Source organism: Eleutherodactylus coqui, chromosome 4, assembly GCF_035609145.1.
Source record: "Eleutherodactylus coqui strain aEleCoq1 chromosome 4, aEleCoq1.hap1, whole genome shotgun sequence".
NCBI lineage: Eukaryota > Metazoa > Chordata > Amphibia > Anura > Eleutherodactylidae > Eleutherodactylus > Eleutherodactylus coqui.
In genome coordinates, this window is record NC_089840.1 from 274,038,591 (window position 1) to 274,055,890 (window position 17,300).

Here is a 17,300-nt window from a genome sequence, read left to right on the forward strand (position 1 = left end):
TAAGGCCCCCGGATTTATCCGTGGACCTTACCCCAGCTTCTGCGCACGTGCCCCTCGCCAAAATGTCGGGCGCATGCGCAAAAGCTGTGGATTGTCAGGGTATTTTAAAATCTCCCTGCTCCTGGCTACAAAACTTAGCCGAGAGCCTGGAGATTTCATGGAGAGCTGCAGTGAGCGGTTCCTGGTCATGTGTTTGCCGTTATCCAATGAATAATGGCGATCACGTAAAAGTTAAAAAAAAGGTGAAGCTTCATCTTCCCTCACCGATGCGATCGGTGAGATGAGATGAAGCCTTTTACCGGAGGCCTCTGTATTTGCACCCCAACGCGATCTTCCTCTGTGAAATTTCCCGGATTCTGCACATGCAACCGCCGGCAAAACACCGAACACATGCGCAGGAGTCAGGGAGCCCAGGAAATTTAAAATCTCCTTGCTCCCAGCGACCAACGGTCGCCGAGCTCCTGGAGCAGTGACCTTGTTGAGCGGTCGTCGGTCACGTGATAAAAAGGTAGCGATCTACCTTTGGCCGGTCTCACATGACAGGATAGGAATTACAGATTCCGCATGCTTCTGATCCACGGTAATACGCAGATCAATCACATTGGATTACACAATTCCGCTCAATTAGTGGGTCGGAATTGCGTAATCCACTCGCAGAAAAGAGAACGCAGCAGGTTCTATTTTACTGCGGATATCCGCAACATAGAGCCCATTGTGCTCCATGGTCGTGGATATACCCTCTGCCCATACATAACTACATTGTATACGGGCTGCTGGTACCCGTGTCATCGCTAAGCAACGGTGTGGGAAATACAAACAAAAAAAGGTGTACTGCACATGACCGCCTGTGTGAGTAGGCAGTTATGCGCAGTACATCACGCGGCCGTACGCAGCGCCATGGCCGGGCTCACAGCTGGGACCCACTGCGGGCCTCCGCAAGCGGATTCCACATACGGCCCGTGAGCTCGGCGTTATTCAGACCGCTACCTGTAATACGTAATTTACAAGAAGCCCCGGGAACGCTCGCCTTCATGCAGTTCCAGGAGCAGCTTGTTGAGCGCCTTCTGTGTGAGACCGCCGCACTGCAGCAAGCTTACGGAGACTCACAGAGCGCCACTTTTTACACCCCATCCCTGCCGCTGAGGTCATGAAATACCCCCAAAAAGCATGAGGTTTTATTGCCCCATGTGCCCATCCCAACCAGGCCCCCCGTAATTACCCCTGTCTTCGGAAATACCACACAGTTTACATTATTACTTTTATCTAAGATTTGGGCAACGCCGAAAAGGGCGCGGAGGGGGGGGGGGGTTTAACGTGTCAATTTTTATTCCGTACCAGTGAGCACTGGTGAGAAATACAACTAGCTACTTGCAGGACCAACTGAACAAACTGTCAACCATAGGTCCCCTCCTCGATGGCACCATCCTGGCCACCATGAATGTGAAATACTTCAACATCCCAAACAAAGATGGACTGACCACCTGCCAGGCACACCTTGAAACCAATGGGGTTGCTTCTGAATCCGTGTTAGAACTCACAAAATTCATCCTCACACACAAAGGTAAAGAGATATTCCTGCAACTCACTGGAATCACCATGGGGCACCGCAAGATGCCAACCTTTTTTATGCAAAACTGGATAATGACTTTCTGGCCTCCTGCTCCAACAAACCATTGGCCTACTTCCGCTACATTGATGACATCATAATCATCTGCAGCAACACAGAACAACAACTAATAAAATTCTATGAGAGATTCAATGCATTTCATCCCACCATAAACCAGACATTAAGCTACTCATATTCAACTTTTTGGACACCACCATAATAATTTAAAACAACTCAATACAGACATCCCTATACCAAAAACCCATTATTCGGCCCACATACTTCAGGTGGGACAGCTTCCACCTTAAACACATCAAAAAGTCCATCATCTACAGCCAGGCTATCAGATATAACTGGATCTGCTCCAACCAAATAGGCAGAGAGGAACATTTAAACCATCTTAAAAGGACATTTTTAAATCAGGGCTACCATCCCAACTCAGTTGATGACCAAATCACCAGAGCCACCAGGATACCCAGAAATCAACTACTCCAATACACAGAGAAGGAAGAAAGCGATTGTGTGCCTCTAGTAGAGACCTACAATCTGCAGCTGGAGGTACCAAGGAAAACGGCAAAGAAACTCCATCATACCCTACACAAGGATGACCGTCTGAAAACCATATTCCCGGACTCTCCGCTCCTGTGTTACAGGCAAACTCGAAGTCTGAGGAACTTTATAGTCAGGAGTGCATTGCCCTCTGCCACACACAAAGGAACTTATCCCTGTAATATAAGGAGCTGTAAGACCTGCTCACATATACTGACCGCGGACAGGATACGGATCCCCAACACACAGCAGGACTACAAGATCCCGGGGACATTCACAAGTTCCACGTCCAATGTTGTGTACCTGATCCTGTGTAGTAAATGTCCTGTTGTAGGCCTTTATGTTGGAGAAACAGGACAAAAACTTAGAGCAAGGATGAGATCTCATCGCCACACAATTAAGAAAGACAGAGAATTTTTCTAGTCATGAGCACAACATATGAAAGTTACCATACCAAAAGGAAATTTCAAACCTCAGCATCACAGAAGAATTTGGGGATAGAATCTTATAACCATCCTGGATACTCTCAAGAATGGAATAAACCTAGGAGGGGGCTTTTTACATCAGTGGATAATATGCGAAATCTGGAGCAGAGATAACACACTGGCCTGGTGACCTCCTAACACCAATTTAGAGACCATAAAACTTTCACATCCCTTATCAGTGGACTAAGTATTTACTTTTCTACTCATCCTGTTCTGGTATTATTTTAAGGCGAATTGATCACACCATGTCTGTGCCGTTTTCATATATATCTAAATATATATATGCCTCTTCGGATCTTGAGTAACATATTGACAAGATTACTTGGTTTCTCTTACTGAGAATGATCACATTTTGAATCCTCTATAATACAGAGGTTTACATTGGGGTGGTTTACATTGTCTCGTCTTCTCTCCATTCAGGATCGTCGGCTGATATCTTCTATATCAGATAATATTCCTGATTGACCTGACAAGGATGGAGAGGAACCGGGACAAGATGGCGGAGAGTATATTCACCCTCACCCTAGAGATACTCTTCCAACTTACAGGAGAGGTGAGAGATTCTGGGGATTCATTCATAAATGCCAGAAAAAAAAGAAGTGGTTGCTCTCTTTTTTTTTAGAGGGGGGGGGGGGGGGGCAGAATGACAGAAACCAACTCAACAGATCTACTATAAGGCAATTGGAGTTTGTTGGGAGTCAATATGGTCTGTCATCTAACAGAACGAAAACTCTGATCATTTTGTTCTTCTGCTCCTGTGTAGAACAACGGAGATGATGAACACAGATGTGAGGAGAATCTTACTAATTGTTGGCCATAACTGGAAACATGAAGGACTCTGGGAATGTCTGCAGGGATATTTATGGATGTATCTCCCCATAAACAGGATTACACGGTAGTGAAGAAGACTTCTAGTGATGGCTGTCAGGCTCCGGTGTCTGATGGATGGGGAAGACCCCTGAGCCCAATCACAGAGCCTCCACCTCACCCCCTGATACTGGAGGAGATCAATGAGCAGAAGATCCTAGAACTCACCAACAAGATGATTGAACTGCTGACTGGAGAGGTGATGCTGCTGGGAATGCTGAGAAATTATACAGTAACGCTATGGCGGTATAACGTGTCTGGGTGATGACGGTATCATTGTGTTGTCAGGTTCCTATAAGGTGTCAGGACGTCACTGTCTATTTCTCCATGGAGGAGTGGGAGTATTTAGAAGGACACAAGGATCAGTACAAGGACGTCATGATGGAGGACCACCAGCGCCCCCCATCACCAGGTAATAGACAGGACTAAATCCACACGGCCTTTATTATTTGTATGTAGAGAATGAATTCAGTGGCTGTCTGTGTTTTCTGCAGGTAGATCCAGTAAGAGAACAGCAGCGGAGAGATGTCCCCGTCCTCTTCTTCCACAGGATGATCAGGTAGATGGAGAGAAGGTCTCGTGAAATCTCCCCTGTGGTCTGTTGGACGGCTGGGAAGGTCTTGTGTTTAGTCTTATTATATGACTGATACTTGTGTAATGAGAAAGCTGGAGATGGCAGGATTACAGCCGACCGCAGACATTAGATCTCCGCATCTTATCACTATTTTCTGGTTCTGGAGACTTCTGGTTGGAATAAAGGAGCTACAGGTTGGAGTTATACAGGAGACCTGCAGCTATTTGGCCCAGATCACTACTGCTGTCATGTCATTCCGGCTCCTCATACTAATTAATGACCTTTTCTGCCCATATAAAACCTTCCACACGACTTCTCCAACTGTGTGATGACTTTTACAATATTTATTTCACAGCTTGTGAATCCGGATGAAGATCTGATCCCTATTGATGCTACAGAGACACATGTGAGGGGGGATCAGTTGTGTAAGGAGGGGATCCCTACAGATGACCCCCCAGGTGAGACTACATGTAGGGAAGAGTCTGTGTTGTCGGGGTTTTCAGCTGTATATTCCCTTTTTCAGCCAAAGACAATCTTAGCATTGTTTTCATTATATGCTTCTCAAACAAATTAAGGGAACATTTAAATCACATTTAGTGTAAGTCTATCAGTCCCGCACATGGAGACTCCAGATAGCAGCTGTTTTAAAATCCATATTAAAAAAGTCACAAATCGGAGAAAGAATGCGCCCCCTATGACGCGTTTCGGACCAACACTCAGTCTTTAGTCATAGTGTATGAACAACCATTTCTGACAATGGAGTCACCCCACATCCTACAATCACAGATCCGTGGGCGGCCCATGTACCAGCAATATAGTAAAATACCTGCACACACAAATAATACCGTCCAGCAGGAGATTAATAAGACAACTACAAACATATCAACAAGTCGTGTGCATAGTGATACAATTAATAACATTATTTCCTTCTAAGGTTTAACCCTATAGGCACCGTGTTTACAGATGGAAGATCCAATGTGCCTCACGGTATCCTGCAAATGTTCCAATATTCTACTTTTCTGTTTTCTACACGTACATCCCACATAGGATAACTTACAGATATCACATGTGATCATACAGACCGCACATCGGATATTACAATTTATATATTCTTTAATTTGAAAATTGTTATTTAACGTATCGGAAAACATTTTAGCTGAAGAAACACAACTTTGATATGTCTGTAGTTGTCTTATTAATCCCCTGCCGGACGGTATTATTTGTGTGTGCAGGTATTTTACTATATTGCTGGTACATGGGCCGCCCACGGATCTGTGATTGTATGATGTGGGGTGACTCCATTGTCATGCTCTTAGTATAAATGGTTCTCCAGGGAAGATACGCATATAGTATGACTAAGGACGAAGTGTTGGTCTGAAACGCATCACCAAGGATCATTGATGCACCTGCGTACAGGACACTTTCTGCAGTTTCGGTACTCCCACTTTCAAAAAATCATAACTTTGTTATTTATTGGGGTGAAATATCTATATCATGTAACGTGCTGTATAATGTATTGTTAGACTTTTTAAAATCTTTTAGTGGGGCGAAATGGGAAAAGACCACAGCAGCTCCACATAGAATTTTAGAGAGCAATCTCTATGGTTTTCATGGTGCAGTAAAAATGACATGTTTTATTCTGTGGGTCAGTAGGAGTGCAGTGATACCAAATTTATGCAGTCTTTTATATGTAATAATGCTTTAAAATTAAATACCTTTTTGGAAAAAATAATGTTTTTCCAACACTGTATTTTACCTGCATTATTTTTTTTATTTTTTGGACTGTGTGACGGCTCATTTTTTGTGGGGTGACCTGTAGTTTCTATTGGTACCATTTTTAAGTACATTACTTTTTTATAGCTTTTTATTGAATGTTTTTCTTGAAGTGACCAAAATAAATGCAATTCTTTCATTGCATAGTTTTGGTTTTTTTTTCTGGTGGAGACCTAAGAAGACCTTTAAGGATGTAGATATAACAATTTTAGATTTTTTTTTTAAATTTTATATTTCTCGATCATTGCATTGTTAGACACAGCTGAAGACCGTGGGTATAGCTACTGCCACTAGGAAAAAAAGTGTTAGCTCCTCCTGTCAGCTTCCGCAAAAGCCAGCTAATCAGTTTTAGCTTAGTGTCTGTAGGAAGCAGACTTCTTAATTCACTGGTATTCAGCTGTTGTGCACCAATATGTAGACTGCCAACAGGACAACCCTATACTCAATCTTGTAGGGGAGCTGTAGAAGTGCACGCTCCTACCAGAATTCGTACTTACTTTATAAGAAGTTTCCTGAAGATTCCCAATTGTGCTGCTCCCATCAACTGTTTCTTCTTTGGTATTCATCTGTTATTTCTCCGGATCTGGGATTACAGGACTAGCTCAGGTTTCTCCCTGTTACCTCATTGATAATGGCAAACAGGCTGGCTTTAACCCTTCTGTTGCTGGCTCGGCCCTCAGAAGACCTGACTTTCCAGCTATAGTGGCCCTCCTATTTGAGCACTCCCTTCCTACTTAAGGCAGCTGAGCACAGTAGAAAATCCCAGAGCGCTACGGTCTTTGGCAGTTAGGTGAGTATTCTCTCCCCCCTCTCTTGCTTCCCATGACCATGACCACTACCACTGGCACTACAGCCACCTTTCTTCACTCCACTCCTACCACCTCACCCGTACTTCTCTGCCTATATCGAGCCCCCAACCAGATACTCTTAGGCATGGCAAACCCCTGGAAAAGCCAGACGTGCATGATTCTGCACAGAAGAAGAGGCTTCAGTTTTGTTACTTTTGTCGTTCCAGCCTCCCAGACTTTGGATAGCAAAAAATCTTTCAAAGACCAAAACCAAAGGCTCTCCTACAAACCACGTCTGTTCTGCTGTCCCCAACCACTATACTCCAAGTCTGCCTCTACCTAATCCTCCTTGTGTATGGCAGTCCCAAACTAAGAACTCCAGAGTGGGAGGACGGCTTTCCCTAATCAGGGAGATCTAACTCTCTCGGGAGTTCATTTCTTTGAGCTATACCATAGAGTTTTCCACCCACCCCCAAAATTGCTTCTTCAGTTCCAGAATTCCGTTTTCTCCTTGAAAGGCCAATGCTTTGGCTTATGTGATACACACACTCTCCTCTCAGGGCGTAATTGTCCCTGTTTTCCCCTTAGAACAGTGCAGGGGGTTTTATTCCAATTTCTCCATGTTACCCAAGGAGGACGGCACTGTCCGACCTGTTCTGGATCTAAAGAGGTTAAAGCAATATGTCCAGCCTCAACACTTCTGCATGGAGTCGTTGAGATTTCCCATTACGTCCATGGAACCAGGAGAGTTTCTGTCATCCATCGACATCAAGGATATGTATCTTCATATCCCCAATGTCCAGCACATCAGCAATTCACCCAGTGATGAGTGGGTGGTTTATAGAAAAATAGAGGATGCTCTTACTTGGATGAGGAGTTTGCAGGCACCAGCGAGCCTCTAGGTTCGGTTATAGAGTAAGCATGGAAGCATATGGGGGCTTTACATCTCTATATTCCATGCTTAAAAAAGGAGGTGAATCTGTTTATAAGGCCTCCAAAACACGTTGCACTTCTCTGTGATTCCTATACTGTTTGTCATGTGTCCATCAAATGAAAACTGGAGGTGTTCCTACTCTTCAAAAGAAGCCTGAATAATGTGTGATACTTTCTTCTAAAAGCTCCTGTGCTTTGTAACCTTAAAAGCTGTATGAGCCGAGGATAAGAGCAGCAGCTGAGAGCTCCAGCTGTATGTACTAAATTTAATTGAGAGATGAAAAACACAAAAATAAGCATATTTGCTTAAATAATCAGTCTAGTAGGATGGTTGTCAGTATATAGGTGCTCCACCAATTATTGTGGCTCCTGTCAATGGGAAAACCCTTTTAATGTTTGAAATTTAATACAAGCTTTACAATTTGTATGAACATTTTATATACAAATGTCATAAACGATCAGGGTATTATTGTATCTCAACGCCACCAGGAATTCCTGGTGGAGTCAAGATTGACAGGGGGGTGATGCCCCCTGTACCTGATTGGCTGCACAGCAGCCTGACACATAGGTCCTGGAAAGGCACGGCAAGTTGACGGAAAATAGATCCAGCGGGCCCTGGTGCAAATGCACAGCCAGAGCTCCCATGGCCTTCCTGGCCACCGAGGCACAAGGCACAACCCGGCTCAATGTTTTTGCACTGAGCCAAAAGTGTCCTGAACCCGCTTTTCCTGCGCCGCCGCCGGCGCTCCACAACAGGCACCTCTACCCCCTACCGATTTCAGTTCCACATACCGGCGGCTGCAGGGAGGCGTCAGGCCCAGGAAGAGAGACAGTGGTATTCAGCGGCTGGCCAGTGCAGGAGCACACACCGCAGTACTTCACCCCCCCCCCCCCCCCCACCTGATGTGGCTTTCTCGGCGGCGGGGCAGAAGTGCTGAGGGCGGCAGCTGTCAGTGGGGGAGCTGCTGGCACAGATCCCACAGTCCCGGCGGCTGAGAAGAAGCTGTAAAGGGCAGCATCCACGAACCTAACACTAATGGCGCCGGAGCAGAAACTCTGAGTGTGGCAGCTATGAGCGGGGAACCGGACCGACACAGAGCTGACAATCCACGCAACAGAGCAGAAGCTGTGAGGCTGGCAGCTGTGAGTGGGGGACCTTAGGGTGAGGGTAACATTTCTTCTTAGGCTTACATTATTGCATGTTAATGCTGCCATGTTACAGTGGTAACATTGCAGCATGTACATCTCATAATGTAAGCCTAAGAAGAAATGTTACCCTGAGCCTAAGGCTGCAGAGAAGGCACTAATCTATGCACACTGTGCTACTAGGACCTGCCAGCCTTGGGAGCTCCTATCAGAGGCTGGGGTGTAAGAGGGGCATTTCTCCTGTAAACCCCTAGTTTATGGTGGCGTCCAGGTACAATAATATCAAATATCAGTATAATTGTAATGTAATATACAAAAATATTATAATCCATTTTATTCTTGGTAGATGATGACACCAGGGGCTCAGAGGAACATCTGATATTAACATATTGCAAAGTGGAAGATCCTGGTATCATGCAAGATACATATGAAGAGCCTGCTACTTTTCCTAATATGCCCTCAGCCCTTCACAGCAAAGATCTATCCTCTGATCCTTCTAAACAGGTTCCATCTTCTGATTCATTACGGAATGTTAAACAAAATCAAATTAATAGAAAAAATGTTGAACATCAAAGAGTTCACACAGGGGAGAAACCATATTCATGTTCTGAATGTGAGAAATATTTTAAACAGAAATCAAATCTTGTTGTACATCAGAGAATTCACACGGGGGAGAAGCCATATTCATGTTCTGAATGTGAGAAACGTTTTAACAATAAACCAGCTCTTGTTAAACATCAGAGAACTCACACAGGAGAGAAACCATATTCATGTTATGAATGTGGAAAATGTTTTAACCAGAAATCAAATCTTGTTAAACATCAGAGAAATCACACAGCAGAGAAGCCATTTTCATGTTCAGAATGTGGGAAATGTTTTAATCAGAAATCGCATCTTGCTGTACATCAGCAAATTCATACAGGAGAGAAGCCATATTCATGTTCTGAATGTGGGGAACTGTTTAACCGAAAAGCATGTCTTGTGTTACATCAGAGAATTCACACAGGGGAGAAACCATACTCATGTTCTGAATGTGGGAAACGTTTTAACCGAAAAGACCATCTTTTGTTACATCAGAGAATTCACACAGGGGAGAAGTCATATTCTTGTTCTGATTGTGGAAAATGTTTTAAGCAGAATTCACATCTTGCTGTACATCAGAGAATTCACACAGGGGAGAAGCCATATTCATGTTATGAATGTGGAAAATGTTTTAACCGAAAATCAAACCTTGTGTTGCATCAGAGAATTCACACAGGAGAGAAGCCATATTTATGTTCTGATTGTGGGAAATGTTTTCACCGAAAATCAAATCTTGTGTTACATCAGAAAATTCACACAGGGGAGAAGCCATATTCATGTTCTGAATGTCCGAAATGTTTTAACAATAAATCAGCTCTTGTTAAACATGAGAGAATTCACACAGGGGAGAAGCCATATTCATGTTCTGATTGTGGGAAATGTTTTTACCGAAAAGCAAATCTTGTGTTACATCAGAGAACTCACACAGGGGAGAAGCCATATTTGTGTTCTGAATGTGGGAAATGTTTTAACAATAAATCAGCTCTTGTTAAACATAAGAGAATTCATACAAGGGTTAAGCCTTAATCATTGTTCTGATATTGGAAAATGTTTTACACAGAAACCAATGTTAATTAACCCCTTAGTGACGCGCCCATAGTGTTTTTACGTCCTAGCTGACTGGGCTTTAAACCTAGAGGACATAAAAACATCCATCTTCTTAGGATTAAAACCACGCGGGCTCTGGACGTGACAGCTCCATGCTGTCGGTTCCCGAAGGTAGCACACATGTGCAAAAGTCGAGGATTGCCCAGGAAATTTCAATTCTCCCTGTTCCTGGCTACTAAAGGTAGCCAAGAGCCTGAAGATGTCACAGGGGGTTGCGGTGAGCGTTCATGATCACATGATCACTGTTATCCAATGGTAGCACGCTCGCTCCCCCCCTACCACCCACTGGCCCCCCCTGCCCCAGTGTATGCTGCTCAGGCGAGTACATAGTTACTTGATAAGCCTGCTACTCGATCGAGTAGCAGCCTTAGACGAGCATGCTCAAACAGGGGCATTCATTTTGGGATGAAAGTCTTCATTCATATATGTGCTGCACAAAAAACCCTGTTTTTAAAATTGCAAGATAAAGAAGAAAAAAATCCTTCACTGCACTTCAGATGGAAGTACCTTAAATAAATCTCCACCAACGGGTATATTCCATGAAGATTAGGTTTTATTCACTAAAACCAATAGCCTAAAAAGGCCCCTAATGAGGTCCAACAGCAGAGTAAAAATAATATAGGAACGAACATATGCAACGCGTTTCGGCGGAAAAGTCCGCCTTTCTCAAGCATACAAATATCGCACATAAAATGTCTTATATAGTGCTCATAACATACCATATGGATGATTTACCCAAGAGGAATCCTCCATCTCTCCTCTGCGTACAGCACCATTAAGGCGCATCCTGATGATGCTTCTTACGTCCGCGTCATCAAGCGATGCCGCCTGGAACGCACATTGCGTCCCACGCTGCGTGATAACAGACACAGTGCGCAATGACGTGCCCCACGTGTTCTACACATAGCACAAGGAATAAATGTGTTATTTCGTAATTTTTATAACTTTTCTAAAATTGTATTCAAACCTTTAGGAATTAGTGTGTCCAAGCGAAAAATCCAATATATTTGGGTATAATGCTTTCTAGTGGGGTCACTCTTAGTTTTGTGTGGTCTTTATTATGTTTCTCCATGAAGTGCCGCGAGACGCTGTGCTTTAGGAGACCTGTGGAAGTATTGAAACAGTGTTTATTCATGCGTATTCTAAGGGTATTGATCGTGCGTCCAACATACTGCAGTCCACACGGACATTCCAATAGGTAAATTACAAATCTAGACCCACAATTCAAAAACTGATCAATTTTTAAAAACTTCTGTTCGCAATTTAAGAAAAAGTCCTTTTTTCCTTGAGTAATTATTGGGCAACATTTGCAGCGTGATTTATTACATTTAAAACCCCCAACTGCGCCGTTACTTGGAATATCTTCTTTGTGTGTCCTCAAATACCGTATATACTCGAGTATTAGCCGACCCATGTATAAGCAGAGTCAATAAGTTATACCACAAAAAACTGGTAAACGTATTGACTCGAGTATAAGCCGTGCTATACTCTAGTATATACTAGGTAAAAAAAAAACCGCAATACTCGCCTCTCAGCCGGCGTCGGTTTCCCGGCGCGATGCTTTCCCTGACGGTGCAGCAAGCTGCTTCAGACTTCTCCCCGCTGTTCTCTCTCTGGCTCAGTTTTCAATTCCGCTGCCATCAGTGCTGCATAACTAAGCACTGTGATTGGATCGAGCACCTGCCAATCACAGTCATTCAGTGATGTCATTCACCGAATGGCTGTGAATGATTGAGCGCCGGCTGTGATTGGCCAGCGCTCGATCTAATCACAGCGCTTAGTTACACAGCACTGACAGTGGGGTAATTGAAAACCAAGCCGGAGAGATGACAGTCTGAAGTAGCTTGCCACACCGCCGGGGACACAGACGTCGGCTGGGAGGTGAAGATTGTGGGGTTTTTTTTACCTCACTCGAGTATAAGCCGAGGGCTTTTTTTTTTTCAGCACATTTTTTTGTACTGAAAAACTAGGCTTATACTTGAGTTTATATGGTACTTTTTTCCCGGATGGGACGGTGCTACTATGTTCTGTAAGGTTCTGTTTTTACGATAATCCATTTTAGGACATTCTGAAATTTCTTTACAAAGAAATGGATCTCTTTTTAAAATTTCCCAATTTTTCTTTAATATCTGTTCAATCTGTTTATGCTGAGTGTTACATTTTGTAATAAATAATAAACTCTTCTTGGAATCATCAGATTTGTTTACTTTGGACATAAGGTGTCTTCCTTGGGTGCTTATTTCTGCACACACTTTATTGTTTGCTGTATTTATTATGTCAATCGGATGACCTTTCTCTTTGAAATGGGCTTTCAACACCAAAGCCTGTTCCTCAAAAACTTTCATAGATGAACAGTTTCTTTTTACACGCTTAACCCTTTCCAGTCCAATTTGTATCCTGGTTTTCCTAGGGGGCTTACTTTTTTCTGCTGTTATACAATGGCGCTATATGCTGGCTAAAGCCAGTACTGCATGAGGTGACACGTTGGATAGGCTCCGACAGCAGAGAGGCTGGCAATATACAGTAAGAGAACCCTGACAGATGTCTTCCAACATTGAAGCTGTACAGCCTTAAATCATAATGTCTTCAGAGGTCAGACAGTGGATTGGAAAGGGTTAAACTGCCCATAAGGAATGTTCTGTTTCCAACTCTTCTTGTGACAGCTCCTGAAGTTTAAATAGATGTTACAATCCGTGGGTTTGAAGTAAGTTTTTGAACTTATGACCCCATCCTTTGATGAAATCACCAAGTCCAAAAAAAACCACTTCATTTATATTAATATTACTAACAAATTCCAGATTGTGGGAGTTTTGATTAATTTTGGTTATAAATAACTTCAAATCTTCATCTTCACCCTCCCATACCAATAATATGTCGTCAATAAAACGTTTATATAGAATTATGCGGTTATCTTTAAAAGCATTCATTTCAAAATAACCCATTACTAGATTAGCGTAGCTGGGGGCGAACTTCGTCTCCATAGCCGGTCCGTTAATTTGTTGATAAAAGCTCTTTTTGTATGTGAAATAATTATTAGTCAAGATAAATAAAATTGCATCTAACAGGAATTTTCTGTCTGTCTCGCATTAAAGGGTCATTCTCCAAAAAATATCCTACCGCTTCAATGCCTTGATTATGTACAATATTCAAATAAAGGGCCGTAACGTCAAGAGTTCACCAAATATAGGTATCTTCCCATGGCAATGGATTCAATAATGACAAAACATGTCCGGTGTCTGTAATGTAAGCTGGCAAGGTTTTTGGAGGTGTTTATCGATAAATGCGAGAGAGCACTTGTTATGGAGTTAATCCCCGCTATTATAGGTCTACCCGGAGGTGTCCTCACATCCTTATGGATTTTCGGTAAGAAATAGAAAATGGGATCTCCGGGTTTTGTACACAAATGAAGTCTCTCTCTTTTTTTGAGAGACAATTATTCTCCAAAGCCTCATCCACCATTTGGTATAATTTCAAAGAAATAATCCCCATGGGGTCGTGGTTAGAGATGAGCGAATATACTCGCTTCGAGTAATTACTCGATCGAGCACCGCGATTTTCGAGTACTTCCATTCTCGGGTGAAAAGATTCGGGGGGCGGGGGGAGGCGTGGTGGAGCGGGGGTAGCAGTGGGGAACAGTTGCACCCCCACTTTCCGCTGCAACCCCCCACTCACCCACGGCGCCCCCCGAATCTTTTCACCCGAGTACGGAAGTACTCGAAAATCGCGGCGCTCGGGTGAAAAAGGGGCGTGGCCAATAGGTTTGCTCATCTCTAGTGGTGGTCTAATTTTTTATAATAATTACAATCATTCAGGATGCGGGAAGCTTCAAATTCATAATATACCCGATCCATAATAACAATACCACCCCCTTTTAGCCGCCTTTTTAATCACTACGTCCGTATTTTGGACCAAACTTTGTATTGCTGGATGTTGTTGCCGGCTAAGGTTATATGTTAAATTCTTTTCATTATTGCATATATCTGAAAAATCTTGTAATACATTATGGTAAAAAGATTCAATAAACCTCCCCCTACTTTCTAATGGGTAAAACCTGCTAACCGATTTCAAGTCCGTTGTGATTGGGTCTTCCAGTGTAAAATTATTAATCCCCTTTTTTAAAATCCGGGTTTTTTACAGTCTTGAATCGCAAAATAGCGACGTACTGTTAAATTCCTGATGAAACTATTCAGGTCTACAAAAAGGTCAAATAAAATTGCTTTAGACGAGAGGCTGGAGATGTCACAGGGGGCTGCGGTGAGTTGTTCATGATCACGTGATCACCGTTATCCAATGGATAATGGTTATCCCGTAAAAGTTTTTAAAAAAAGTTTCATCTCCCCTCACCGATGCGATAGGCAGCTCTCAGCTGTCATTCCATAGCTGAGAGCTGACTCTGATTGGTCACAGTGCTCAGCCAATCAGAGGCAGCACTCACTCACCCATTCATGAATAGGTGAGTGAGAGCTGCCTCTGATTGGCTCAGGGCTGTGACCAATCAGAGGCAGCCCATTCAGCAGGTGGAGATTTTAAATCCCTGGCTGCTGAATACTACAGAAAGCAGTTCAGGAGAAGAGCCGTCTGGATGCGGCTGATCTCCGGCAGCTGCAAAAAGGTGAGTATACATATTTTTTACACTTTTTTTGGAGCCCTTCCCCCAAAAATTAATACAGCACTTGATGGCAGCCCATTGCTTTCAATGGACGAATATCATTCTCCTCTGTGGCAGAGGATAGTGGGCAGCGCCCGTGTGACCGAGCCCTTTGGGCTGATAAACGCTGCTAGCCGCGTTTTTTCAGCCGTGATGCCGGCTTCAGTCACGCGATTTTTTTTTTGTGCGCATCAGTTTTCTGCACAAAAGAAAAATCACACGAAAAAACACCCGTGTGACTGAGCCCTTATGTATAGAATTAAGTCTCAAAACTTATTACCAATGACTAATAAATGTGTAAAACCTTACATGCTTGTGTTCTTTAAATGGTAAGCTATCACCACAGACCTCTGGGGATACTTTTATTGGAGATAATCAAACATATTACGGCACTGAGACAGTCTAGAGAGTCTCTTCTCCATACATCTCAACACTGTAATTATGTGTATCACAATATACAGGTATGATGTTTCCACTTCTCCTCAGGAGGAGCCATCAGTAATACCGCAGGGGCAGATGATGCTGGAGGTGGCCACCTTACAAAGAAGATTAACTCAGTCCAGAAGGTACAAATTCTGGGACGGGACCATTTTGGCAGCATAAGCTCAGCGCCCATCTTCTGTTATCAATGACATTGTGAAGTAGGAACTCTACCGAGGCTAAAGGATCTTATAAGTGTGAATAAACTGATCGAGTTCATCCTTCAATAAGACCCCATAGCACACTACCTTGCAGTTATAATCTGGAGCAGATAAAGAGGGTCTGGTGCTTCTCCAAATGTAGCCAATTCAGAGTCACTTTACTGCTGCAAAGGTTGTAATGAGAATACTAATCTTTTCTCTGGAAGATTCTCCTCGCTCCTCACATCATGTGATAGTCAGCAGATGCTGCACCTGATGTGAACTTATAGAAGAATCGGCTGGTGTTAAGTTGTGCTGCTGGGACATTTAGTTCTATGTGCTTTCAGAAGTACACTTCCACAGCTGTGGGATGATTTTTCTTGCTTGGTGTGGAGTTCTCCAACCTGTCAATCACCAACCGCCTGCTGCATATAAATACCAGCCTCTCTTTCTAGAGGGTGCTGGTCATTTATTTCTATTGCTATTTTACCTAATTTCCTCTCAGAACCTTGGTTTTGGGAGTCATGCATGTTCTGCTGTGGTGTTGCTTGCTTGCATAAGGTTCTGGGTGGGATTCCCTGTTGTTGGTGTGAACAGCGAAATGTTCGTTGTCTGTGTAGGTGACCAGACACTTGGTGTGATCAGCTCCCTGTTCAAGGTGTATGTCCCTTGTCTATTTGTGTGTGTAAACTGTGTCCTGTTCAGCATATATGTTTTATAGCAACTAGAGTGAGACCGGCATCTAAGTTCCAGCATGGGGCCGTCCCTTCTGAGACAATCGCCCCGCTTGTAGGCAGCACTTTTGGGTTAGGTTGCCTTGTTAGAATAGGGACTCACGAGAAAAGGAGGACCCTTTTCATGGGCTCGTGAGCTTAAGTATCTTAAGCAGCTTAAATAAGAACCAATACCTCATACATACTTTGGCTATTCCATCTGCTTATGTGTGTTGGTATTCTAAGTAAATGTTTTGGTGGTTGTCAGTCCTTGTTGGATGTCTGCTCACAAGTCCTGCTTTCAGTTCAGTTGGTCTTGGTGGTTGGAGCGGTGTCCAGATCCTCCTGGAGTGTGCTGTGCATCTTTCAATTAAGTTGTGCTTTATTTCCCTTTCTCTTGGTTATTCATACTCTGGTTTGGAATTCTTTCTTGCCTACTGTCTGGGTCAGGTAGTTGGCCGAGAGGCGTTCAGCAGATTTGCACTTATCCCAGCGGTCAATCTGCTGTTAGGTAGGGATCTTTCTCAGTTAGTAGCAGGGTCAGTTGTCCCTCTTATTTTGTGTTTTCCTTTGTTGAATAGGGGTTTTACTGCAGCATAGCGTTTCTCATTTTTCTGATGTAGACCGAGTCTTGCGTTTGGCTTGCGCGACGTTTACATTGCACCCAGGTCGTACGTGACATCTGGGCTCTGCAATTCTACATCAACAGGAAACGCATTGAGAAAGCGCCTGTGCGGATCACTTACCCTGAAGATGTACAGAACATAGAGGAGCGCTGTGCAGTGTATCTGGAGAAAAGAGTGTAATTATACGCATAAGGAGAAAACATAAATAAGTACATCAGAAGGATGGGAGGCTGAGTCAACCTTGAGCTGGATACCTGTACCATTCAGGGATTGAATTTACAAC

General features: G+C 43.5%; 2 protein-coding genes across 2 annotated transcripts in view; both read left to right on the forward strand.

The window, feature by feature from the left end:
• Positions 1-4,699, forward strand: part of LOC136624455 (uncharacterized) — a 16,830-nt gene extending 12,131 nt beyond the window's left edge. The window contains exons 2-6 of the mRNA XM_066598435.1: positions 3,061-3,193; positions 3,527-3,706; positions 3,796-3,919; positions 4,002-4,066; positions 4,437-4,699. Coding sequence (XP_066454532.1) covers positions 3,116-3,193; positions 3,527-3,706; positions 3,796-3,919; positions 4,002-4,066; positions 4,437-4,655 — 666 coding nt within the window. The 5' untranslated portion in view covers positions 3,061-3,115 and the 3' untranslated portion in view covers positions 4,656-4,699. The remainder of the gene's footprint in view (positions 1-3,060; positions 3,194-3,526; positions 3,707-3,795; positions 3,920-4,001; positions 4,067-4,436) is intronic.
• The window catches only part of LOC136624524 (zinc finger protein 585A-like), a 38,589-nt gene extending 26,567 nt beyond the window's left edge, over positions 1-12,022 (forward strand). Inside the window, exon 7 of the mRNA XM_066598508.1 lies at positions 9,290-12,022. Coding sequence (XP_066454605.1) covers positions 9,290-10,329 — 1,040 coding nt within the window. The 3' untranslated portion in view covers positions 10,330-12,022. The remainder of the gene's footprint in view (positions 1-9,289) is intronic.
• Positions 12,023-17,300: the final 5,278 nt, after the last annotated feature.